Below are 27,074 nucleotides of genomic sequence, written 5' to 3'. Positions count from 1 at the left end.
AGAAATGGGGAGCGATGAGTGGGGGTGGGGAGCTATGAGCGGTGGTGTGGGTGGCTGCGAGCAGTGTTTGGCGAGCCTAGGGCATAACAATCGGTGATCGATGAGGGGTTCAGAGTGGGGGAAGAAAGAAAACTTTGTGCGTGAGTGAGAAGAATAAGTGTCAAAAAAAAATAAAAAGGGTTTTTAACAATGGTTCCTTGTAATCGTCAATGTTTGTCTCTCATACCATTTTTTAACGATGATTAAAAATGGAAATTGTCGTTGTTTCTCCCAATACACATAATTACTTAAACTATTGTCGTTAAAAAGTTTCAACTTTTACGAAAACGACATCACATTGTTTTTTACGTTTCTCCCTTAAATATCATGATTTGATATTGTTCATCACTTATTTTGTACTAGTGTATACATGCTAACTTGAGAGATATAGATGTTTATATGTATGCTACGATCAATGGTGTCATTACACCTATTACTAGGATCACGTTATAAATAACTTTCCTTAAAAAAGTATAAAGCTTAGGCTTTAGATGCTTATATTTAAGTTATTGGATACTTTAGATAATTTTGAGAAAGCTTGTTTATTCAAAATGTTTTGTATTACTTTTTTTCATCACAATTCTTGTTATTTTCTTTTCAAAAGGTTTCATACAAGTGTGTGTTATATTAGTAATTATAATCGTTAAGACAAAATCAAATTTTATTTTATATAAGATAATTATTTTCTTTCTTAAAGGTGTTTTTTTCAACTCAACACAATTTTTAAGTTTGTTTTTACTTTGGTTTTGCATAACTTAGCTCTTTTCTTCCTAATTTTTAAGTTTGTTTTTACTTTGATTTTGCATAACTTGGCTCTTTTCATCCTGTGTTCTTCCTTTTTCTACGATAAAGTATATTAAAGCTTTGTAGTTCTTGTTCTTATTATAGTTTAACACTAGGTTAATATAGTAATTTATTTTTATAATACATAAGTTAAGCAAAATCAAATATAATAATACATATATTAAAATAATGATTATAAGACGGTTAGAAGGAAAAATAATATAGATACTAGAAACACATATAGCATATGTGTAATCATTATTTAAAAAAATTATATAATTATATAATTTAATAATTTTTATAGTTTTATTATTTTTATAAATAAATAATTAAAAAATAGTATAATTTAAAATATATTTTTTTATTATAATTTTTTAATATAATTTTAATAATTATTTTAGTTTAAAAAAATAGTTATTTAGAGAGTAAGATGGTAAATTTTTTTTGTACAACAAATAGAAGAATCTCATATTATAGATTAATATATATATATATATATATATATATATATATATATAATTTTATAAAAATAACATTAAATTTATATAATTATTATTTGAAGGATGAAAAATTAATTAGTTATTTTGAAATAAAAATAATTACTTATTTTATTAAATAAATAAATAGATGATTTTTTATTTATTAATGGATAACATAATCTAATTAAATTAAATAGAAATAATTTTTATATTTTTTTAGATAATTTTAGTAGTTATTTTAGTTTTAAAAAACTATTATTTAAAGGATAAAATGATAAAACCTTCATTAATGTTATAGATAAATCGAACTCCATTGGATGCAATCAGATGAACGGTTCAGATTGCTTTGCTTTCACACATATTTTTTTTGTAGCAGACTTTAGTTTTGTTGGAGACTTTTGCAGCGTTTTGGATAAGGTTAGCATTTTCTTAAATTCGTCCAATCCAAGCATGCCACGTGGAAGTTTAGGATCGCTGTTAAAATGTCAGCAAATTAAAATCGAAGCATCACCATATCCCTCTCAAACAGAAAGCAAACTGAACCGATCGCAAAAACACTCGCACACGTTTAGCGTGATACCGAGAACGTCGTCGTTTTAAGAATCGAGTTGGCGTAACTGCATCTTCAGAGTGCTTTAAATACCCAAGGACTTGAATGTGATGGTGAGGAGGAAGGAGTGATATAGAAACTACCAAAGCAGTGCCCAATACTGAAAACGACAACGAAATGGAGTGCGTTGCAGCGAGAAACTTGGCGGCAATGGCGTTTTGCCTGAGTCCTTCGTCGAGGTTGAGGTTGCGGAGGAAGAACCTGTGGAGAAGACGAACCGCCTCGGGCGGCCACGACGTTCGGTGGCGCTCGCGGTGGCTGAAGGCGGAGGCGAAGGCAGGGAGCGAGAGTTGCGTGGCGACCAAAGAAAACTTTGCGGATGACGAGGATTACGTGAAGGCCGGTGGCTCCGAACTCGTTTTCGTACACATGCAACAGAACAAAGCCATGGAAATGCAATCCAAGCTCGTGGATAAGGTTTCTGGTTCTCTGGCTCATATTTCTTGGATTTTGATTCTTGTTATTTTCTGTTGGATGCAGAGTATCGATATGTTCTGAAAGGTTCATGAGGATTGGATGAATTTTTGTGCTATGTTTCTATTTTTTTGGTTGAAAATTTAATGGATATTGTTTTAGGCTTTTATTGTTTTTTTTTTGCTTTTAGGTTACTGTAGCTTCTATTTTTGTTTGAATAGTCATCTTGTATGGTTAGCAGATACCATACATGTACTAGATACGAAATGTATCCAATTGTCGATACAGAATAGTATTATACATTTTATTTTATTTTTTAAAAATTATCCATGAAGAGTACACTTTTTTTTTCTCATGTATTTGTATTTGATTTTCATAATTATTTTTAAAAAAATAGAGATACTTATAATATTAAGGCATAGTTATCCGTACATGAAGTAAATTAGGTATAATATGCTGATGATAAAGTGATTGAGTATTGTTTTTCTGAGGAATTTCGCTACATTTGTTGAGGACATATTGGTAATTGAGTTATGTAAAAGAAGTTCAGGTGTGAAGATGGTTTTGGTTCTGATTATAATGGACCAGTTTTGATGATTGCCGTTATATTTAACTAAATTGTGTTTTGCATTTCAGTTTTCTTACTACTAAGAACCTGTTGTTAACCACCCTTGCAGTTGCCACCTATAGGAGATGATATACTGGATCTAGTTGTGATTGGTTGTGGTCCGGCTGGTCTTGCTCTGGCTGCTGAATCGGCCAAGTTGGGACTAAAAGTTGGGCTTATTGGTCCGGATCTTCCTTTTACCAATAATTATGGTGTGTGGGAGGACGAATTTAGAGGTATCATTCTTGCTGCACCATTACTGATGCTATCTGTATATGATGTGATATTTATTTAAAATTTTGTGTCAGCTCACCGCACTCAAGCCTAACGCATATTGACTAGAGCCAATATGGCCATGCGGGTTAGAGACAACTAGAACAATGATAATAACCTTATCCTAACAAATGAAGTCGATTACACGTTATGCGGCCAAAAATCAAATTCTCATAAGTATTATTTACCATAAAATTCCTTTTAATATATCCCATCTTTTATTTGTCGCCGCACATCTCTCTTAATATTTTCCTTTTTACTACTATAAACTTTTTCATGTGTTTTCCTTTTAAAGCTTAATATTCAGTACCGTAAAGTTCAAGTGGCTGTATAGTGGTACGATAAAACTTCCTTTTGAGCTTAATCAGTACTTTCTGGTTATAAATAAACCTTGACGTCTTTCTTCATTTAAACCCTCGATTTGTTTCTTGAACTGACAACTTTATTAATTTTCCCATTACTTCATACTATCGATTCCATACTTAAGCTTATAACTTGTGGTATGACATCTTCTATTTTGCGTTAAAAGCATTTTTCTTCTTTTTCTTGCTAAAATTATATTACATATATCCTATTTTGCTCCTACTCAAGCGAAAATTCTTTTATTCTAAAATCTTAGAGCTCTAAGTTTAGGATTAACACTTTCCCTTACCTTTGTTAGCAATACCATCTAGAAACAGCATACGTTTATGGAAAATATTTTGAGCTGACTATTTTAATAGTAACTTTGTCAATTAAGTAATCTTGAACAAATAAAATGACCGAAAGAAACTGTATTCAACCTACACTGTTGGACTTTTATTGATGTATATAAAGAAGAGGCAAGAGAATTGCTTAAAACCGTAATCCTAAAACTGGTACACACAAAGAAAATAATAATAAAAATAATATTAGATTTCAACATTGCCCTCAGTTGGAAGTATAAATTGAATACTAGGTCTTTTTAGAGATTAATTAGAATGTTTCCAAATTGTTCATTAAAGTCGACAAATTTAGTAACAACAACTTCTTTCTAACAAAATGACAAACATATAATCTCTATATCTTTGGTTCTCTCATAAAACTCTAGATTGAAGACAATAGAAAGAGCTGCTTGGTTGTCATAATACAATTTCATTTACTCATTTTTACAAAATTTCAACTTTTGAAGGAGTTATCTAATCCACACAAGTTCACATGAGCTAGGGTCATATATCGATATTCAACTTCTACACTAGACCAAACAACAACACTTTGTTTCTTATTTTTCCCATATACAAGGTTCCCTCCAAGGAATACACATCATGTGGTAGATCTTCTATCAAGGGCACAACCACCCCAATTTGTAGCACAATACTCTGAAGAGTTGAGTATTTCCCTTGTTCTCATACAACATTCTCTGTCTTGAGTTCCCTTTTACCTATTTGAGAATGCAAATCACAACATTATAATGATCAATGTGGGGGGTTTGCATAAATTGACTCAACTCCTACTGGATAAGATAAGATAACATCTTGTTATGGTGAGATAAATGAGTTTTCCAACAAAAACCTTCTATATGTCTCTGGGTCTAAGAAAAGTTTACCTAGGTATCATAAACTTTTGATTTGAGTCCCATAGTACTATCAATGAGTTTGCAACTTTTTAGGTTTGTTTCCTCCAAAATATCAAGAGTGTATTTTCTCAATGAAATGATTGCACATTGTTTTGATTGTGTCACTTCAATACTAAGAAAATATTTTTGATAGCCCAGATCTTGGTCTGAAAGTGGCTGAATAAATGTTCTTTTAATTGAGCATTTTTAGTAATATCATTTCTTGTAATAACAAATCATCAAGATAGACCATAATATAAATACACTTCCCAGAAGAAGTATGACAATAAAACCCTAAATGATCTGTCCCACTCTACTTCAATCCAAAAATCTGCACACTATGACTAAATTTACCAAATCAGGCTTGAGATTATTACTTCAAGCCATATAGAGATGCCCATGTAATTTACAAACTAAACCGGACTCCCCTAAGCAACAAATTCAAGAGGTTGTTCCATGTAAATCTCTAGATCACCATGAAAGAAAAACATTCTTAATGTCAAGTTGGCGAAGACACCAGTGACGAATGTAACCATAGCAGGAAAAACCCAAACAATGCTAATCTTAGCCATAGAAGAAAAAGTATCACAATAAACGATGGCATAAATTTAATTCTATCCGTTAGCTACTAAACGTGTTTTGAGACAATCTACTTCACTAGTAGGACCTACCTAAATAGCACAAACTCATCAACAACCCACAAGCTTCTTACTAGGAGGAAGAGGTACAATGTTCAAGTGCATTTCATCAATCATGGCTTATCGTCATCTAGGGTGACCAAGTGTCTCATGAACATTAGTATGAACAATAATGGTGGACAAAGAGAAAACAAAAAAAGAATACGAAGGAAAGAAATGATGATAACTTAAAAATTATAAACTGGATAGGATATGGATTATGAGTAGATCGAATACCTTTTCTAAGAGCAATAGACCGAACATGATTAGATTCAGGAGAAGGTGACGAGGATAAGGGATCCATGGTATGGGAATTTGGTGGTAGAGGATTTGACTCATGCTTATCTTTAGACAAGGATGAAGGAGTGATTTGTGCCGGGCGCACTGGTATGTGAGAAGAGTTGGTGGAACAATGTCGTCTATACTTTGAGCTTGAGCTGGACTTTGAGAGGAAAAAAGAAATAATCAATGGATCACAAGATGATACCGAAAAGACCTGTTGAACAGATGAAGGAGGTCAGAAACAGAGACAAAAAAAGTCTGGTGAGTCAAACAGAGGTGTCACCAAGAGGTTTCGATGACGGGAAGACGTGCAATTTAGTTAATTCATCAATTTCTCTATAAACTAATATAAAGTAAAATTTAGTTATGCATCTTACCTTTTGGGAAGTTAAATGAAAAAAGCTTCTAACAAAGCTGAACTCATTTTAATGGAATTTCTTAATGCTTATAAATTTTGATGTGCAGTAAACTCTGATATTTTGTAAGTGTTCAATTTGGAGTTTTATACGTTCTGCACCAAAAAGTTAGATGCTTAATTTTTTTTTTCCAGAGCGCATACTTGCTTAGTTGATATTATGAATAGATAAATAATTTATTTTAATTTCAGATCTCGGACTTGAAGGTTGCATTGAACATGTTTGGAAGGATACCATTATCTATCTCGACAATAAGGACCCCGTTTTTATTGGACGTTCCTATGGACGTGTCAGTCGGCATCTGCTTCACGAGGAATTGTTACGCAGGTACAATCGTCCAACTGCTGGCGATATATTTAGTATCACTGTTATTTCTACTAATTGTAATTTAATTTCCTAATAACAATTATTTTATTTACTTTTGTAGATTTTTGATTCATATTAATTTTCCCTAGGTGTGTCGAGTCAGGTGTCTCGTATCTTAGCTCAAGAGTAGAAAGTATTATTGAGGCGAGCAATGGTCACAGTCGTATTGTCTGTGAATATGATATTGTAGTGCCCAGCAGGTATGATCACTCACACGCTTCTATTTTTTTTATCCATTTATCTATTATATATGGTAACTTCTGACATGTTATTATAGGCTTGTTACTGTTGCATCAGGAGCTGCTTCGGGGAAACTGTTGCAATATGAGGTCGGGGGTCCAAAGGTTTCTGTTCAAACAGCTTACGGTGTGGAAGTTGAGGTCGGAGGCTGGCTCTCTGTTTCTGTTTTTCAGTTTACTACTTAGTTTTAGTTTAGATTGATGCTATATTAACATTAATTGTTGAGAATCTTTTCTCATTTCCTCAATCTCCATAATTTTAGATCCTGTGACCTAGAAAGTTCTACTTTTTTATATCTTTGACTATTTGGTGTCAATACATTTTCATTAATAACACAGTTTATAAGTCCGGTTAAATCAAACCAAAATTGGTGCTTCTTCTCGTCATACTTTTTTAATGCCATTAAGTTAATTAATATGTTTTATTAATGAAAGTTAAATAAGATGTGATAGCTTGTTATAATGACATTTTTCTTGTTACAATATCAGGTGGAAAACAATCCTTATGATCCAAATCTGATGGTTTTCATGGATTACAGAGACTACATGGAGAAAAATGTTCAAGGTCTAGAAGCAAATTATCCAACATTTCTTTATGCAATGCCCATGTCCCGTACAAGAGTGTTTTTTGAGGTTTGCTCCGTGATTTTTAGTTTAGTGTTTTACATTACGTGTTACAGTTCTGTTAACACTTTATGTAAAAATGACAATTGCAGGAAACCTGTTTAGCGTCAAAAGACGCAATGCCTTTTGATTTACTAAAGAAGAAGCTCTTTTCGAGATTACATTCAATGGGGATCAGAATTACTAAAACTTACGAAGAGGTAAGATATTTGAAATGCTAGGTTCGATTGTTTAGTGTGTATGTGTGTATTATGTGAGTTTGTTAGCTTGTACCTTTTATAAATAACAATGTTTTTAAAACCATACCGTAATTGACCTGACTAACATACTAGTTCAAGGTTTACGAAGTGGGATCGCACCGGGTTAAATTAATATTAATAAAAATATGTAAAATAATATTAAAAATAACTGGTATCATAATTTTGTGATGTTAAATAAAATGAAACATAAGATTCTGATTTTTTAAGATTATAATACAAAGAAAAATTCCATCAAAATTAATTGCATATTAACTATAATTTTCCTTCAAAAAAACACACTCACTGTTCTTGAATACCAAAAACATGTTGAATTATCTTAATTATTAGCGGAATTCAAATAAATATGCTTACTTATTGCACTGGTCTGAATATTTACCCTTTAAAATATATTTAAAAAATTTAAATAAAGTATTTGTATCATATCTAAATTGAAATTTTAAGAATATACATGAATAGTTATTGAAAACAAGAAGTTTAAAATTATAATAGAAAAGAAAAAGCCTACTATTTTAGGTTGCTCTATATTTTTTTTAAATGTTAGAATGTGATTTATTAAATTTTTTTGTTAACCCAATTTGTTTTACCGTTTTGTCCGGTTTTATGCATCATCGACTTCACACCACAACTGAACCGGATAAGGAACATGTTCCTTGTCGAACCGGTCGGTCTTGTCCACTTCAGAGAACATGAGATTACTTTGCATTTATTTAAAGAAGTTGGAATTATAATTTGTGACTTAAAAACAATTAGTTCTTATTTCTTAGAAGGAGTATACTTGCAAAACTTGGACGCATTTAGGACATTGTTGTCATAACCTATTAATACACTCTTTTACACACATGCATGTATATATATATATATATATATATATAGTTTAAAATTGTTGTTTTTCATTCTCACTCTTTATTTTCTCTTGATCTAACTAAAAATTAAGAAAAATTAAAGACGAAGACATATAATAGGTGTTGTATTTATTGTTGGAGTAACTTGATCTCTCTTCTTTCTTTGTTCAGATAAATGAAATTAAGTTACTCTAGAATAACCATACTTTCGTCTTCACTCTTTAATTTTTCTTAGCTTAATGATTTTGGTTAGTTATCTTTAACTTTAGATTAAAAGAAAACGAAATGTGTAGATATAGAATTACTTTGTTAGTTATTCATGGAGTAATCTAATATGTCTTCGTGTGTGTGTGTATATATATATATATATATATATATATATATGAATAATATGATGAGTACAAGTTCTTCTAGTGCACATCTCTTGAGACAGAATCTGAATGTTGAGAGCACAAAAGAAATTACCTTTCATCTATAATGTAGGAATGGTCTTATATCCCAGTTGGCGGATCCTTACCGAACACAGAACAAAAGAACCTTGCATTTGGTGCAGCCGCCAGCATGGTGCATCCAGCCACAGGCACGACTTCATCATATTTTCATTTAATGGATATGCTTATTTAATCTATTGCCATTCAATATCAGTTTTTATCCAATAGGCTACTCCGTTGTGAGATCTTTGTCAGAAGCTCCAAAATATGCTTCAGTAATTGCTACTATTTTGAAAGATGGCCATGCCAAGGACATTATTACCCAAGAAAGAAGAAAGGATAATCTATCTATGCAAGGTAATCAAGAACACTCATTATCACAACCTTAGATATTAAAGTAGTTCAGTTTCTGACATTGCTTAAACTATGCTTATTTTGTTTCTTTCCTCAAACTAAAGGTTACTGAATTTCTTTTGCCTTGATTATATTAGACATGGACAGACACATACAACATCCATAGATGCTCATATTTGTCGCAAGATAAAAAAAAACAAAAAAAGTTTAATAAAAAGAAGTAACTAATCAACGCGAAAAAGGAACACATAAAAGAAAAAAAGAACAAACAATTTCAGTTAGAATCATTGAACACTTGCATCTTCTATTTCAACCACTGAGCTACTAGTCACGGTATATGATCACTCACTTCCAAAATTAACAATTCAATCTTGGAAAAATATTTTAATTACTTAGCAAAATGGTATAATAACTAAATTAATTTGAATGTAATTTTTTAACCAAATTAAATTGATATGGAAATTTTCTGACTTAAATTCAAATATAAACTAAATTCAAAAAATTCAATCATTTTGATCTAGGATTTATATAAACCCCATCCCATCCATGCCCACCCATAAATCAGTTATTGTACCGTAAAAAATTGTAAATTATTTTTGTGATATAAATGTTATGTAAATTGCCAAAACTTTTAAGCTGACACTCATACTTGATGGTGATGTGGAACCATTTTACATGTGGTATATGCATTTTGAATTTTCTTTTTCTTTCAGCTTGGAATACACTTTGGCCACAAGAAAGGAAACGGCAGAGGGCATTCTTTCTTTTTGGATTAGCTCTAATTCTGCAGCTGGACATTGGGGGAATTCGAACATTCTTTCGTACTTTCTTCTGCCTACCTGATTGGTACGATCTATTTTCGATCTATTTGCTCTCATGTATATATTGGGATGTGCTTTATAATGTTTTCCAAGTATAATATAACACATGGATCTCATGTTAACGTTCAAGGAGATCTATATAAAAGAAATTAACTAAAGCCTTTCCATTTACCTAGTCCTTTCCATTTATGCCAATACTTTCACACATCCAATTAGATTAAAATATCAATCAGAATAAGAAAACTGTGTTTTTAAGAACTTATTTCTAATCCAACCTTAATCTGTGGCTCGAAGTATATCTGTTCTGCATCTACTTTTACATTCTGAAAAACTACATGACATATACTTATTATTGTAATTGTGTAAATTCAAATTAAAATCACATTTATTAAACATTGTCAAAATAAAAATTTATAAAATATTATCATCATAAAAATATTAGTGCTTTATAAATTAGTATCGGTAAAGTATCTTAAAGCATCGGATACAGATACGTGTCGAATACGAATACTTCATGAAGATTGAAGTATCGATTCATCATAGCTGGCATCATTGCTTGTTGCCCAAACCCTCTAGGCCCTCCCAATTTTGTGATAGAAGTTGCTTTACTATGGAATTATCATGTAGTGTTTTTTCCTCGCAGGATGTGGCAGGGATTTCTTGGCTCCTCTCTCTCCTCTACAGATCTTGTATTATTTGCTTTCTACATGTTCATAATAGCACCAAATAACTTGAGAATGTCTCTAGTCAGACATCTGCTTTCAGATCCTACTGGTGCAACCATGATAAAGACTTACTTAGCGGTATAGTACGTTTCTTTGACCTATTTCCCACGTTAGGTACTCGAATTGGGAGACAGGTTAGATTACTATAGGAGCTATTACAGCAATTTCTTGGTTCTTGTATAGACATACATATTTTAATCTGATATGGTTCTTATGAATTTTATATCCCATCTGCTATTAAACTGCACCTCCATTTTATACGCTTGTAGCTCTTTTGGTGTTAGAAATGTTTCGCATAATTTTCCCCCTTTGTGAAGAACAATCATTTCTGGTTTAAGAAAACATATTTTGACAGTCAACTTCCACACGGGTGTACTTTCTAAGCTATATTACATCCTGGGACTATTATTTCGTGTTATGCTGAGCATAAGCATGCAACATAAATTATATCTCTACATCCACAATCCACACCTCAACCTTTACCTTTAATAATATACATTTCTAAAAACTTTAAAAGATGCACAATGTTTATGAACAGACTTTAAATCACGCCATGCCCGTCTGAGGATTCAGCTCATCTCATCAAGCAGAGTCACCCACATCACACTGTATAATGGGTGTCATCTTCCTTTCTCAGGTATGCCGGTACTTTTACATATCATTCCACTAATCGCTTCGGTATAAAAGACTTTCGTGCTTTGGGGCTTTTTCTTCTTCTTGTGAAATTAGTCTTATAATATTAATTCACTTAAAAAATGTAAACTGGTTGTAAAGGATAATGGAATTGTAAATGGACGGTTAAAAGAAAAGAATGCTATATATTATGTTCGTGACGTCTTTTCCAAAGTACATTTAATCAGCAAATCGTTGTAAAAAGAATGTAAAGAAATGAAGCCTTCAGAAATTTAGATACAAAAGATTTTGCACATTATTGTCATTCACGTTGGCATGACACAAGCAACGACCTCTGAAGTTGTATAATGCCAGCAAAAGCAGAATTCTAGTGATGACAATCATTAATAGGAATGAGAACTAACCTGCCATTGATATCACTTGATGTTGCCATTATGTCAACACATTACATTGTCATAACTCAACAACTTGACCTGCATCTAACTTGATGGAAACAAAAGGTTGCTTAAGTCTAGATACCATTAGGGACAGAAAAGTGGTGGATTGAGAGGAAAACAAGGAGAATTTGCTTGCCTCAAGTGATGGCACATGTTTCTTTGCTAACCTCGGCACAAGTGGTCAAGAAGAGTGACAAGTTTACGATTACAAATACTTTTAACTTCAAAACTTTCACATATAGTAGGAGTTACCAGTGATGCAGATATCCCTGTACACTAAGTTGTGCATGATAGGTGGGTGTTGGCACTAAAGGTTAAGGTAAACTTGGTTGAAAAATAAGCAGGCTTGCCCATCACCAAGCTCATCTATTTGCTACACAGGTCTATACATGAAAATTGAAAAGAAAAAAATTAGGGTCATTGTTCACATGCGAAATGGTGTTCCCAGAGGGTGCAACCATCTATGACTTTGTGACGTCCATTCAGTTGGAATAGTTTACTCCAGAATCACCTAGAGCACATGGTTCAGTTAGAACAGTTTTAAACAAAGAATATTGAGGAGTAGTTGTCATAGTTAGGTCCATTACTGTGTGTAGAGTCAATGGATGTCCGCTGTGGTGACATGTTCCCTGGATCTGTATCACGTTCCAAAAAAGTGGTTATAATCTTTATTATCTATAAAAATATATATCATGGGATGAAATGAAATGAAATATCTGATGCAACGTGTGTGCTACTTTACACTTATAATAAGCAATCATTCGCATAAGTCATAACTCATGAGGAAATTGATAAATTCAATATAAATATCCATAGATAACAACTTCTCTTGGACAGTGACAATCAATCTCTGTATTTTTAATCAAACTCTTCATAATACTCGCCCCACAGATTTAGTTTGTTGTACTTTTATCAACACACACATCTCCAAATATTTCTCTCCCCAACCCTCTATAAGCCTTCCAAGATAGCACGGAACAATTCATAAACTTGGCAAGAGTTGTGTGCCGCTGAACATCCTCATGTTAATTGCACCTGAACATCCTCATGTTAAGGTCAATTAAGAAGAAATTCTCACATTCATAAATCCATTGGTTCGCATTATCACCATTAAACCTGGAAAAATCAATTCTTGCTAATCTTGTCCCACGAGAATATGTGTATCCTTTAAAGAATCATTGAGGGTACGTTGTATTGAGCCTGCTAATTCTGCCAGTCACACTTCCAGATGTACAAAAACTCAACTTTATAAAATCGGTTCATAAGGTCAGGTTTGTACACATTTATATACTATGAAATGTTCTTGTCTGATAAGTCCAAGAAAATCTCGTTAGGATAGACTATAAATGACTCTGATAACATATTAAGAAGTGAACTTTAAGCGTAACCCAACTTTATAAAACCGATTTATAGGGGATAGGTTTGCATCCACTTATATACTATGAAATGTCTTTATCCTTAGTCCTTAGTCGAGAGATCTCCAATAGATATGAATGGATGTAATTCTAGGTGCCTTGATAACACGAAGAACATCCAAAAATGAAGGAACCTTGAGAAGAAAGATTCCAAATCTTTATTGAGGGAATAAGAGAATACATGAAAAGTTTACAATTGTTTCTTTTCTAACAGTAACTACTAACGACATTTCCTATTTAGAGAACTTGTTGAGTCTCTTGTGTATATATTGTATCCATACGTAAAAGGTAGTGTAACCTATGACCCTTCTAGATAGAATATAAAAAAAGCAGCTTTATGGAAAGCTGAGTTACAGATAAAAAGAAGGATTGTTTTAACAGTTACATGTTCATACACTAGTTTGTTATTTAATATTTAGGTCTGAGGTCTCTAAAGCATATCACAATGCACAGTACTTGTAAATCCAAGAGTGATTTTGGGCAGATAAGATTAATTAACCGATCTGGTACACAGATTAATCGTTGACAAAAACAATAGACAAATGCAGTTTTATAAATTGATGTTGTAGAATTATACTTCGGGGGAAACAATACCTACCATTAGATTGACGCATCCCCTTGACAGCAGCAAAGTTCTTATATGTATAACCAACAAAATTGAGATCTTGAGTAGTTAAGAGCTTCTGTTAACAAAGAGGATACAATAAACTGTAAGGAGAGAACATAGATCGATGTATATTTATCCTGGAACTAAATTTGGCCAGGTTAAACAACTACAACCGATGATTAATGAAAAAGTGTAGGTGCTCATGATTAATGGAAAGCCGTGTGAAGCAAATGATAGTTTTTTTCTGAAGCATCATCAACCTTGAAAATATGCCATATCTTTAGAGAGAAATTTTTTGTATTGTTCCCTTGAGAACTAAAACAATATTACGATGATTGCTTGAAACTAAAAGTAATGTGCAAGTTCCATAGATACATATTCTCTAAGGAAACAACGGATTTTTTATTAATGGGTTATATATATAATATACAATTATATTTCCTATTTACCTTACTTACTAAGGTGGATTAAATGAGTAGATATTGCTTAATTAAGGGGATTATGGGAACCCTAATTAACAAACAATATAAATACAATTATATATATAATATACAATTATATTTCCTATTTACCTTACTTACTAAGGTGGATTAAATGAGTAGATATTGCTTAATTAAGGGGATTATGGGAACCCTAATTAACAAACAATATAAATACAGGCTATTAGGCTTGGTACACATGTTCTTCTTCCCATGGATCCAGTATTTTAATTCAATTCATATTCTTGATAATTGGCTTGAAAGACCTTGTTATATTTTCTAATTGGCTATTTTCGGATTATAGAATTAGAAAATATAACAAGGTTTTTCATGCCAATTATTAAGAATATGAATTAAAATACCTGGATCCATGGTGCCGACGGTTGCGGAATCTCTACGGCCAATCAAGAACAGGAGGTCTGTGGTCTTCCTCAACCAAATAACCTAATTCCTCTATGGGACCACCTTACTCTCTCTTGATGGGGGAGAAAAACGTGTGTTTTTTTGGTGTATAGGGGACCATAACCAATAGTCTATATTTATATAGCTAATTAGGATTTCCATAATCCCCTTAATTAGACTATAGGTATCTATCCATTTAATCCACATTAATAAGGTAAATAGGAAATATATATAACCCATTAATAGGAAATCCGTTATTTCCTTACATATTCATGCAGCTATTCTTGGATTTCGGTTGGACGAAAATTTGAGTATCAACATATTTAATGTTGGACTAAGGATTATTATGGTGATATAAATATTTTCCTCTCTGAATTGAAAGATACATAAAAGCGAACATCAGAGGCAAGTTAATTGACTACTGTCTGAAAAATCTTATTCTTTCAAGTAAATAAAGCTTCTACCTTTCTGAAGGGTCCAGATCCAGCTCTAGTTGCTTTTGGCTGTTCAACCTGTTAACACAATTAATTACAAAAATGTCAGAATTCCAGCCACTAAAATGGACATCTAAATATGAAAGTAAGTGAGAAGGTAAATTAACTGATACTATATGTAGCCATACATTGCAACTATGTGACAAATAGGGGTATATAAATGCGTGAGATTGGCACAGTATTGATATATTAACACATTTCTCTCAGGAACTAGTCAGTTTTTCTAATCCAATTTTTCTAAATATGTGCAGTTTTGGATTATTTGGGAGATGGGGGTTTTGCAAACAATACAAAATAATTAGGGGTTAATGATCACATAATGAAAGATCAATGTGGAATTTGAGTAATATATCAGTGGCGAAATGCTTATCTTTCATTACTTGCTTACAGAGACATGCAGAGAGAGAAAGAAACACCATAGAGCCCTCAGAGCAAAAAGATTAGACCTTATTCTCTAAATCTTTGGCAGGAAGATAAGTGCAGGGAAAATCAGAAATGAAGATAAACTAGGCTATACTGAAAATAAAGCTGCTAAATTCAGAAAAAAGCTTGTTAAAACCCTTTATTATGTAAATTTGATTAGGAAAAAAATGCTAGTCAACTATAGTTAGTTTACGAAAGTCATGGATACAAAACACATCATGGGTGTAGACAAGGCACACTGATAAAGAAAAGAAGCATTCCCAAATCATAATAGTCTTATTACCTCATCAAATTTCATAAAATTCTGAGTGTCAAGTTCTCCATAGACTTGTGGTTTAAATGCTGCCTCCATTTCATAGAGCCTGTCCCATATGACATCTTTGAACCAAGGATGAGCCTGGTCAATTAAGAACCAGTAATATTATCCATGAATATTATGACTTAACAATAGAGTATTACAGTAGACAAAAAAACAACACATTTTACACACTTTAATTTCTTCTGCTCCATTAGTGCCAAGCCTGTGTGAAACACCGCAAAGCAACCTGCATATTAGATCCTTGGCTTCAGGTGTCAATCTGGCCTCCTCTGGAAATTTCAAGTGATTTTTCCAGTGCACGATCTGAAGATACTCATCACCAAGGCAAAAGAAGTAGACATAATTTCAACCGTTACTGTTAGTGCTTCTGAAAAAACAGGGCACTTAAATACTAATATAATGAGCACTGTGACAAATTATAGTGAGAATAAGGATATACACAAAATAATTATAAAAACACAAGAAAAATTTAAGAAGCAACACATAAAAGATATTAAAATGAACCAAGAGTAAGACTTAAGAATGCATCACATGACATCCAAAATTAAATAATCAGAAAGACAAAGTATCCATTATTAGAGTTTATCTTTTATGATAGAAGTTCATTGAAATGTGTGCAGAAACATGTTCTTTATATATGTGCAGTTTTCTCACCTTTCTGCACGTTGTTACAGGATCATCAGAGTAAAATGGAGGATATCCAACTAGCATTTCATACATTATAGCACCAAGAGACCACCTGCAGCAAGTTAGAATTCTGTCAACAAGGAAGATATTTCATCATAAAGGATGTCATTTCTCTTTAAGCAAAATATATTTTACATGGGAACCATAATTTTGTTCAGGTAAAAAGAATTATAAAGAATAATAATGTAAGGTTAAAATTAAAACCATTTGGAATGGGTTACAATGCTTCAACCCTTCTTTAAGAAAGATGATAAAATGATTCATGATCTCTACTTAATGGAATATGCACGTTAAATCCAAAATGTCATGACAACTTCTTAAAACTAGAGAAGTTCCTTTTCTGAACTATTTTCAATCTGTTTGCCTATGCTACATGGCAAAAAGGTATATTGCTTGACACATCCAGAACAATTCATTCTAGAGTCTTTAATGTCTGGATAGAAAACTTGGAATATTGAGCTTCAAAATGACAAAACTATTAACACAGGAAATGGATAGATGCAACTCAAGTGACAGAAAATGAAAAATATGAAAACAAACCAGTCACACTCCACACTGTAACCCTTTTTCAGTAATACTTCAGGGGCAATATAGTCTGGAGTTCCCACAGTGGAAAATGCCTGCCATGAAATAAATAGATAAGCTGAAGAAGGATATGATTGAAATCAACATTTCATGCACCAATGAGACAACTAACTACTACCACACACATTCATTGACCACTAGTGAGAAACATGAGACCTCTATGTAAAGAGCTAGGAATTTTACCATCTGAGTGCAAAATAAACAATTACAAATCTTTTCATTCTTTACATTGATTCACAATTACACTCATTGGACTAAGTTGTCCAAGAATGTTGCTGGCATGGGGTTAGTATGCTCATACAATACATGGCACATGTTTAACTACCTCTAAGTTAAATGTACTACCATTTTTATCTTAAATAGATCAATTAGATACTGTCATGTTGCTATTGTGAATTTGTAAGAAATAAAAAATTAGAACCAGCCATGCATCAAATAACCTTGAGTGTGGGCAGAAGGCAATTACCAGCTTCCTCCTATTTATTTGCCAATGTTGAAGTTGTTCCAAGGGACTTTTCCAGCGCCTACCATTTCTGCCATTTGGCAAGGCTCCATCAACATCCATGGTATCATATAAGTTCCCATCATCAAGGATCTCCATTTCATGAATAGATGATAGACTTGAGCAGTCAAGTGGCTTGCACAGACCAAAATCAGATAGCTTCATGTGACCATTTTTGTCCAATAGAAGGTTGTCAGGTTTTATATCTCTGGGGGAACAGGAAGAAGCTTAAGAACTATGATTTATAACTAGAAGATTATAATTCAAGATGTAAAAATGCAAACCTGTGAATGTAGTTATGTTTATGAATAGATTCTATGGCCAAAACACTTTGGGCAATGTAAAATCTAGCCACAGTTTCAGTCAAAGTTTCTTCCCTCATCAACAAAGTCATTATATCACCACCGGGCAAATATTCCATTATGAGGTATAAGTGCTCCTCATCTTGAAAAGAGTAGAAGAGTTTCACAATGCAGTCACTGGCAACTTCTGCAAGTACATTCCTTTCAGCTCTAACATGCTCAACCTAGGATGAAATTGAACTCATAAATTAGGCAACATAAAATCAGATGGTGAAATTTAGAAAATAATAGCAAAAATAACTTTCTTTTTTTCTTGAAATTATTAAGAAGTGGACTTTAAGCCTAATTCAACATCATAAAATAAGCTTATAAGGTGAGGTTTGCACCCACTTATATACTATGAAATGTTCTAATCTCTACTCAATCTCCAACCAATCCGCCGAGGTTACCAACTCGTGTGTGACCGATAACGATAACGATAACGATCCGATAACGATAATTATAGGTGGTCCGATAAAGATCCGATAGCGGGTGACCTCATAAGTCTAACAAACAATCGCTAGGATAGGCTTGAAATGACTCTGATACCATATTAAAAGAAAAGAAAGAATAGAATAAATCCCTTGTGTATATTGAACACATAGGGTTAGGGTTTAATTTTTATTGGTGAACCCACTATTCATTAAAATTTTTCAGCCACCACCCCACTGCCTCATCAGAGCCGCCGCCGCCGCTTGTTCAATATGTACAAGAGATCTACCCTATTCTTTCTTTTCTTTTAAGAATGTAAACAACAAACTTTCATATTCAATCAAAGAAAATATCAAGACTCACCTGTCCCCTGGTGAGCATTTCAGACTTTTTCAACTTTTTCATGGCATATATATTACCTGATGTCTTTTCCCGACAGAGTGTTACCTGTGAAACCATGTGGAATAATTAACAGCTTTTCAATGGCAGAGATATACAAACAAAAGTAAAGACAATCCAAAACCCGCAAAACCACACATTACTTAATACTAGCATACATAATCAAAGATTAACTCTTAGAAGAAAAGGAAATATAAGAATATGATAGTTGAATGACACAAAATAGAAAGGAAGAACTTAAAGAAAAGCTATTTGGTAAAAGTATAATCAACAGTCAATTCAAACCATCATTTTGTTTAGATAATAACTAGTGAGGAATCTACATTTTATTTCTAGCATCCATGATTAGCTGACATATTCTGAGAATCCTAAATGAATTGAGGAAGGAAAAAAGCATAAAGAAATTCTATTTTTTTTGCTGGAACACAGTTTTCATTTTTGTGTTGTTTTAACATCATATCATTTACAATAGAAAGATGTCTGAAATAATAACAATAATAACTTATTTTCCTATTCCAATGAAAATTGAAGTTTATAAGATCCTCTCACTCACATAATTTCTTGTACACAAAATTTAGTATTTTTTTATTAGTATATGGGGAATCATCTCTCTAAAGCTAGTTGTCATGGGAGACAATCAAATCACTTAGCATTCCATACTACTAGATTTGAGACTTACACACCTCATAATACCCAAGTCTCTACCATAGCACCACCCTTGAGAGTTGATGTCATAGTGGATGCACTCTACAATGCTTCACTCTACCTTGATGGTTATTCTCTCCATGGTGGCTCTTTTTTTAGACCACTACATTTACCCAAGCACTTGGGGAACCCTCCCTTAAAAGCTAGTTGTCAAGGGGGAGAACCATGCCACTTAAGAACTCCACCAAGCATTTCATACTACTTGATGTAAAACTTAGGCACGTCATAATATCCAAGGTCCCATCAATTTTAATGTCCATAAAATTGTAGACCTATATGTAAAGGAGTATTTTTTCTTTTCTTTCTTCCTATCTTAATTAATGTACTTTATACTTTACCTTGTATTACCATAGTACTTAGTAAAATAAATAGGGTATTCACATATTATGTTTTCTCCATGATCTTCTATCTAATATGGTATCCAAGCTTAGGCAGAGAAGCCTTGAAAATAATTTTTTCTCCAACATCATATATTTTTGTTCGTGATTGTTAGTCATTTGTAAAATGTAGCATATTTTTATTTTGATCGACAAATGTTAGTTAGTAATATGTTAGTTTTTATTAGTACAAACTTTTATTTATTAGATGTTGGGTTCTTGCTGGCACCAATGAGCCATGAGCATTCCATATAAGAGACCAAGACACCACCTCCAACCCAAAACCTTAAGACAATGGGTTTGTGGGTTTTTCTTTCTTATATACTACTCATCTGCCCATTCTTACTTAATGTGAGACATAAACTCACAATTGGAATCCTAACAATCTCCCCTTCAAGTGTGAGTCACTTGCACCGAGACACACTTACCTGAAACTCTTGTCAGAAAGACTTTTGATATAAGGAATCCTCAAATCCAGGATTCTTCACCCATTCAAATGTTCGTTACATGTTCATCAAACCATTTTGTTGGGTTCGTGCGAAGGGAACGCTAGGGACATTTGGCACCAATGAGCCATGAGCATTCCATATAAGACACCAAGACACCACCTCTAACCCAAAACATGGTTTGTAGGTCTTCTTTCTTATATATTGTTCATCTAACTCATTTCTACTAAATATGGGATTCAAACTCACATTTGGAATCCTAACATTAGAGAACATTGTTGGCTTCATTGTCACCACCCCAGCCTTTCGGTCTTTCCAAACTAAGTGATTTCTCTTTTATTGAGAGGATAAAAAAGATGAAGAAGAAAAACAAATTGCATGAGGAACAAAACATCATTGCAAGATCATGACTTTATATTCTATGACTGTATTTCGGAAAGTTATATTCTTAGGAACATAGATTGTGCAAAAATAAACAAAGGATACACATAAAAGGTTTAGCTTTTTCAACAAGGAGAACCTTATGGTAAGCATTTAGTTGAAAAAAAATATTGAATGTGTTTACAAATGTGATTACAGTCTAAATTTATAAATTATTTACAACCTAATTAAGGAAAGAAATAATAGGTAATTAAAGCAAAAAAATACTAGGTAATTAAAGTTATACAAATCAAATCAAATCAAATCACCAAAAGATATCAAATTTGTCCTAATAAATAAAAAATGAAATTTGCACTAATTATGGAATAATTATCTTCTAATTACGCAACACTCCCCCTCAAACTGGTGAATATATATCTATCATTCTCAGTTTACAAGTAAGATGCTTGAATGATTTTGTGGGAAGTCCCTCAGTGAACATATCTGCCATGTACCCGGTAACTATAAGATCATTATCCAACTTCTTCTTAATGAAATGTCAATCTATCTCTATGTGCTTTGTTTGGTCATGTTGAACTGGATTGTGTGAAATAGTATGACATACTTATTATCACACGCCAGTCCCATAGGAGCTTCATATTTTACTTTGATGTCATCAATGATCTTCATCCATCATAGTTCAAAAACTCCTTGAGCCATGCCTTTAAATTTTGCCTCTACACTTGATCTTGCAACAACATTTTGTTTCTTGCTCCTCCATGTCACCAAATTTCCACCTAAGAACAAGAAATAACCTGTGATGGATCTCCTATCAATAATTGATCCTACATAGTCAGCATCAGTATATACTTTCATGGATAAGTTTTCCACTTTTATGAATAACAATCATTTCCCCAGAGAGTACTTTCTAAATAATTCTATTTACTGTCTACAAGTCCCTTTCTCTTGGATCATGCATGAATGGCTAACCACACTAACTGCATAGCTATGTCTAGCATGGTGTATGATAGATAGATGAACTTTCTGACAAGTCTTTGATATTGTGTCTTCTCCACCATTGGACTTTCCTCATCATTCTCAATCCTATGATTTTTCTCTATTGGCATACAACCCAACTTACCAGTCTGTTTGTGGAGATCAAGGATGTATTTCCTTTGAGAAAAAAAGATACCATGTCCAGAGTAAGCAACCTCTATCCCAAGGAAGTACTTCAGCTTCCCAAAATCCTTCATCTCAAATTGAACAGTCATCTCTCTCTTAAAGTTTGTTTTTCAATCTCATCATCACCTACAATAATCATATCATCTACATAGACCAAAAGTAGAGTGAGTTTACCATCCTAAGAATGTTTTAAAAACAAAATATGGTCACCTTGGTTTTGTCAGTACCCAAAAGATACCATAGCTTGAGTAAACCTTCCAAACTAGGCACGAGGTGATTATTTAAGACTATACAGAGTCTTCTTAAGTCTACACACCTTATTCCCTTCATTAGTGTCACCATAACCAAGTTGAATCTCCATGTACACTTCTTCCTCCAAGCTTCCATGTAAGAAGGCATTTTTAACATCAAATTGATGCATCTCCCAACCAAAGTACGCTGCCAAGGAGAGAATAATCCTAGTATTCATTTTTGTCATTGGAGCAAAAGTCTCCTCATAATTGATCCCATAGATTTGTGTGTACCCTTTTGCAACCAACCTTGCCTTATACCGATTCAATGTATATCCACCTACAACCCACTACTTTCTTATCCTTTGGTCTCTCTACAATCTCCCAAGTCTCATTCCTTTCTAGTGCACCCATTTCTTCATTCATGGCTCAAACACATTTCTCATCTTTTAAGGCTTCTTGTACTGATATAGGGATTTTGCTAGAATCAATAGTTGAAAGAAAACTTTGGTGTTGCATAAAATGCTTTTTTGTAGACACAAATTGGGATATGGGATATTTGACACGAGATCTTTTTTATTTTCTCAAGGCAAAAGGTAAATCATCTAGGTTAGGTTCATAAACGGTATTTAAGGTGTCCTCAAGAGTCTCACGGGTATGAGTTCTTACCTACGGTTTTGACAATTGAAGTTATTGTTCGATTAGAACGAGTTCTTGTTGCCTTCGCCAATATTGTATCCCAAAATATTTGTCCTCATTATTCTTCTCTCATAATGATGTCGGCACAGTGTCTTTGTCATCCTCCATAAGAATGAAATCTTGCAACAAAGAAAAAAGTGACAACTCAAGGACCTTAACTTCTTGAATACTCTCCCCCTGAAGTTGAGAACTAGGGAAAAAGGACTTTGTTTCATGAAAGGTAACATCATTGGAGACATACACTTTACAACTTTGAGAGTGATAACATTTGTATCCCTTTTTGTTGAAGGCATAACCAATGAAGACACATTTGATGGCCCGAGGATCTAACTTACCCCAATAAAAACTATGAACATGGACAAAAACAGGACAACCAGAGACATGAATTTGAAGACTAATCATAATGGGAATAGAAGGATATAATGTGGTCATAAGCTGATCAGGACTAACACCCTCTAATCTATTGATCAAATAAGTGACAGTCAGAACTGCTTCCCCAGTAAGAACTATGAACAGAAGTTTGGATGAGTAAAGCTCTAGTAATCTCAAGGAGATAACAATTTTTCCTTTCTGCAACTCCATTTTTTAGGAGTGTTCACACTAGTTAATTCATGAACAACTTCATTTTCCTTAAGGAACTTGGAAAGGTTTTGGTTCACGTATTCTCTTCCATTATCAGAAAGCAATCTCTTAATTGGGTGTCCAAATTGTGTTTGAACCATTCGATAAAATTTGACAAACAAGTCAGACTTATCTGTCATGGGGAATATCCAAGTAGCCCAAGTACAATCATCAATATATGAAACAAACTATTTTGCACTCGAGATATTAGGAATAGGTGAAGGTCCCCATACATAAGAATGAATAAGATCAAAAGGTTTAGAACTTCTATTATTCTTGGGAAGAAAGGTTGTTCGATGGTGTTCAACAAACACTTTTGTAAATAAAACATGAAATAAAGACTTTAAGGTACTAAATGGAGGATGACCAAGATGTATGTGTTGAAGCATATCTAAGAGGATGATCAAGATTCAGGGTCTGACTGAAGATTAGTAGTGAGTGTTTGTAATCTGGCACACTTTTTACTTTCTTCATGATGTAAGTAATATAACCCACCCTGCTCTTTAACAATTTCAATCGTCTTTCCCGTGGCAAGATCCTAAAAAACACAATGAGAATGAAAAAAATACTACTGCACAATTTAAATCTTGGGTAACCTTATGAATAGACAATACAAGAGGTTATTAGATAGTTTAGGAACAAGAAACACATTTTTTTAAAAGAAAGGAAAGTTGAAGGTGGATATTACCACAACCGGTAACGGGGATATTGCAACCATTAATGAGTTAGTTGCTAGATAAAGCAGTGTAGGATGAAAAATAAGAGGAATGAGGTGTCATATGTCAGTAGCACCAGAGTCTCAATGCTAGAAACATCAAAGGATAAGAAGTTAGAATTCTTACCACTCATGGTTAATAATGTGAGTTGATTTGGTTTGTATCAGTTAAGGAACAAGAGCTAGATGTTTTACTAAGGGAGTCCATGAGAGCTCAAATCCGACTGAGCTTTCCAAATCGGCGAAATCCAAATCTAGTGGTAATGGTCTCGTTCACAAAACTCGTTGTTTCTGGTGGTGGTCAACGACAGCCGTCGACAATCAACGGTGCAAGGTGGTGGTCAATGGAAAAAGGTGGCAGCAATGAAGGCTGCTCGAAAAAAAAGGTTGTAGCAATGAAGACTGCTCGGAAAAAAAGATTACAACAATGAAGACTGCCCGAAGAAAATGCAAGAGCAGAGTCTCCTTGGATTCGGGAGTTCTGATACCAAGTTGAAAGAAAAAGATTGAATGTATTTCTAAATGTGTTTACAAATGTGATTACAGACTAAATTTGTATTTACAACCTAATTAAGGAAAGAAATATTGGTAATTAAAGTTATACTAATCAAATTAAATCAATAAAAAAATCAAATATGTTATAATAAATATAAAATGGAATTTACCCTAGTTATGGAATAATTATCTCCTAACTATACATCACATTTGATTTATTAAGATTCAGTTGAATTGGGTATCATCCATGATCCAGATTGCCAATATAAACGGAATACCACGTTTAAACATCAACACACAATAAAAAAAAAAGGAACTATCTAGTATGATCATATATATTTCTACCTCCCCAAAGGCTCCCCTACCAATAATGGTTAGAAGTTCAAAATCTTCAACACATATTTTATGTCTTTTTAACCGGATATACTCAGTTTCCTTGCTCTCTAAATCCTTCAATTGATTGATTTGTTCCTCTTCTGGTACATGACCAGACGCTAACTTCTTTTCTAGCAGTAAACGCCTGCAAATTTTAAAATCATGCCCATAACTTACCAAAATACTTTCAAAATTAGAAAGCAAAGCAAGATGACTAAATAAATGTAAGTCCCTTCATTGAGCATGACTACTCTACTAAAAAGAAATAACTTGAATGAAAAATAAAGTTTCATACAAAAACATACATCAATAGATACATGAACATTTTGTGGTACCAAAGAGCATGGTAAGAAAGAAAGGCTTAAATACTCTTCAGAATCCAGATAAAATGCTCAGAAAAATGCAAATCCCAGAGAAAATTTTCATCTCATCCAGCCCATTCATACAATATGAAAAAATAAAGTCGCTGTAGGATTCCTTGTAAACCAAATTTCATCAACAAAACCAGTTAGAATTAATCAACATTATTATTAAAGCATGCAGGTATCACACCCTAAAGATGCAATGTAACCATTTAACAAACAGCCAAAGCTTCTATGTAGCATAGACACTGATACGACACGGACACAGAGATACATATAATCTCTAAAATGTAGGATACAAGATACGAATCTATATATTATATAATTATGAATTATATAAATTGACAATAGAGATTTATGTGCATAAGTATGTTTAAAATCTTTTAGAGCATAAAAATGTTTTTCATGACTGGTTCAAAAGGATTTATTAATCATAATAAAAATCTATACAATAAGTCTGAGTTTTTAGAAAATTAATGTATTTCTCATTTTTAAAATTGTGTTAAAATTATGCTAGAATTGTCAGAAATCCAACAAATATATTTTGAATTTGACATTCCACCGATACGTGTCCTACGAGTGTCGCTGTCCAATACGTGTATTCAACACAGACAAATCATTTAAGAGAAGGATCTGAACCTCGTAACAAAACTTCCTCAAAACACACACATTACCTTATTATGATCAACAAATTTACATTAACAATTAATAAACATGACAACAAAACTTTGTCATCTACAATGGTCTGACAAAATGGTTGTCTACAAAAGATCATCACAATAAAAGGGCATTTCCACCATAAAGCATGAGCCAAAATAGAAAGAACTAAGAGCCCCCCATAACACATAAGGAAATAGAAACGATGTTAGCATAAGATTGAAGAAGAAAAAAGAAAGTGTTTGTATAGATACCTCTCTTTGCGTTCTTGGATGAGTTTCATCTGAGATCTGTAATGGTCCTCGATGAATTTCTTAGCTGCAGCAACCCTCTCCAAGGTTATGCTGGACCCCACATCTGCTTGATCCTCTTCTTCCAGCACCCCCAAGTTATTATCTTCCTCCTCCTTAACATGCACCGATTGCACCATCCTGCGATTCTCCATGCTCCCAACCCCCTCTTTCTCAATTTTTCACCTTTTTATTATTATTATCATTAATATTATTATTAAAATTATTCTCTTTTCTTCCCTCTCTTTTCTCTGTGGTTTGTGAATTGTGATGGTTCTGACAAGGAACACAAATTAAGACTCCTCTGTGTCTCTCTGTGTCCGACAAGTGTTGAGCTATGATTGGGACTGTGTTTAGTTCGGAACAAACCCTGATGTCGATGAATCCGAGGTTACAACGTAAGATTCACCCTTTTCAGGTGCTGCTCTGTGGGAACTTCCCAACCATCAATTTCTCACCATTATTTATTTATGAATCCAAAGGTGGAAAAGTGACTATAAACAATTAAATCTGACTCCATTACGTAGTTAAATAAGAGTTTTTGTAGTTCAAATCGAAGCACGTGTTAATCAACTAATTTTTATATCCCA

At 33.2% G+C, this 27,074-nt stretch overlaps 2 protein-coding genes and 1 long non-coding RNA gene across 10 annotated transcripts; 1 reads left to right on the top strand and 2 right to left on the bottom strand.

Moving 5' to 3' along the window:
* Positions 1-1,807: 1,807 nt before the first annotated feature.
* On the top strand, positions 1,808-16,969 carry LOC137820213 (lycopene epsilon cyclase, chloroplastic). 6 transcript variants are annotated; one of them, XM_068624154.1, is made up of 13 exons: positions 1,808-2,328; positions 3,003-3,168; positions 6,345-6,480; positions 6,609-6,719; positions 6,797-6,899; positions 7,248-7,391; positions 7,475-7,582; positions 8,968-9,064; positions 9,144-9,272; positions 9,983-10,115; positions 10,734-10,893; positions 11,354-11,452; positions 16,699-16,969. In XM_068624154.1, the coding sequence occupies exons 1-12, from the start codon at positions 2,029-2,031 to the stop codon at positions 11,378-11,380; spliced, it is 1,614 nt and encodes a 537-aa protein (XP_068480255.1). In that variant the 5' UTR covers positions 1,808-2,028; the 3' UTR covers positions 11,381-11,452; positions 16,699-16,969. The 6 variants fall into 6 exon arrangements, with proteins under 6 accessions (XP_068480255.1, XP_068480260.1, XP_068480257.1 ...); XM_068624159.1 differs by having other exon boundaries at positions 11,354-11,460; XM_068624156.1 differs by having other exon boundaries at positions 10,734-10,949.
* Positions 4,238-6,021, bottom strand: LOC137820215 (uncharacterized). The gene is made up of 2 exons (XR_011082585.1): positions 5,693-6,021; positions 4,238-4,604 (listed from the first exon to the last, which is right to left on the bottom strand). It is a non-coding gene; the product is annotated as an uncharacterized lncRNA (long non-coding RNA).
* Positions 11,836-26,646, bottom strand: LOC137820214 (uncharacterized). 3 transcript variants are annotated; one of them, XM_068624161.1, is made up of 13 exons: positions 26,449-26,646; positions 25,146-25,320; positions 18,935-19,018; positions 18,083-18,324; positions 17,763-18,006; positions 17,252-17,331; positions 16,679-16,763; positions 16,196-16,327; positions 15,989-16,102; positions 15,253-15,300; positions 13,899-13,983; positions 12,473-12,520; positions 11,836-12,396 (listed from the first exon to the last, which is right to left on the bottom strand). In XM_068624161.1, exons 1-13 carry the CDS (start codon positions 26,637-26,639, stop codon positions 12,368-12,370), a joined length of 1,557 nt encoding a protein of 518 aa, XP_068480262.1. In that variant the 5' UTR covers positions 26,640-26,646; the 3' UTR covers positions 11,836-12,367. The 3 variants fall into 3 exon arrangements, with proteins under 3 accessions (XP_068480262.1, XP_068480263.1, XP_068480261.1); XM_068624162.1 differs by having other exon boundaries at positions 12,220-12,396; positions 12,473-12,543; positions 13,907-13,983; positions 26,449-26,639; XM_068624160.1 differs by having other exon boundaries at positions 12,306-12,520; positions 26,449-26,639.
* Positions 26,647-27,074: the final 428 nt, after the last annotated feature.

This window comes from Phaseolus vulgaris, chromosome 9 (genome assembly GCF_000499845.2).
Source record: "Phaseolus vulgaris cultivar G19833 chromosome 9, P. vulgaris v2.0, whole genome shotgun sequence".
Taxonomy (NCBI): Eukaryota; Viridiplantae; Streptophyta; class Magnoliopsida; order Fabales; family Fabaceae; genus Phaseolus; species Phaseolus vulgaris.
The sequence above is the reverse complement of the archived record's forward strand: the minus strand, read 5'-3'. Positions and strand labels throughout refer to the sequence as shown.

Excerpts from the sequence above, each read along its gene's own strand:
- LOC137820213 (XM_068624154.1), top strand. The coding sequence starts at position 2,029 with ATGGAGTGCGTTGCAGCGAGAAACTTGGCGGCAATGGCGTTTTGCCTG. Across the intron at positions 6,720-6,796 it reads GATATTGTAGTGCCCAGCAG|GCTTGTTACTGTTGCATCAG; the intron begins GTATGATCACTC and ends ATGTTATTATAG. Across the intron at positions 9,273-9,982 it reads GGATAATCTATCTATGCAAG|CTTGGAATACACTTTGGCCA; the intron begins GTAATCAAGAAC and ends TTTTTCTTTCAG.
- LOC137820214 (XM_068624160.1), bottom strand. The coding sequence starts at position 26,639 with ATGGAGAATCGCAGGATGGTGCAATCGGTGCATGTTAAGGAGGAGGAA. Across the intron at positions 17,332-17,762 it reads AAATAAATAGGAGGAAGCTG|GCATTTTCCACTGTGGGAAC; the intron begins GTAATTGCCTTC and ends ATTTCATGGCAG. Across the intron at positions 12,521-13,898 it reads GGGGATGCGTCAATCTAATG|ATCCAGGGAACATGTCACCA; the intron begins GTAGGTATTGTT and ends AACGTGATACAG.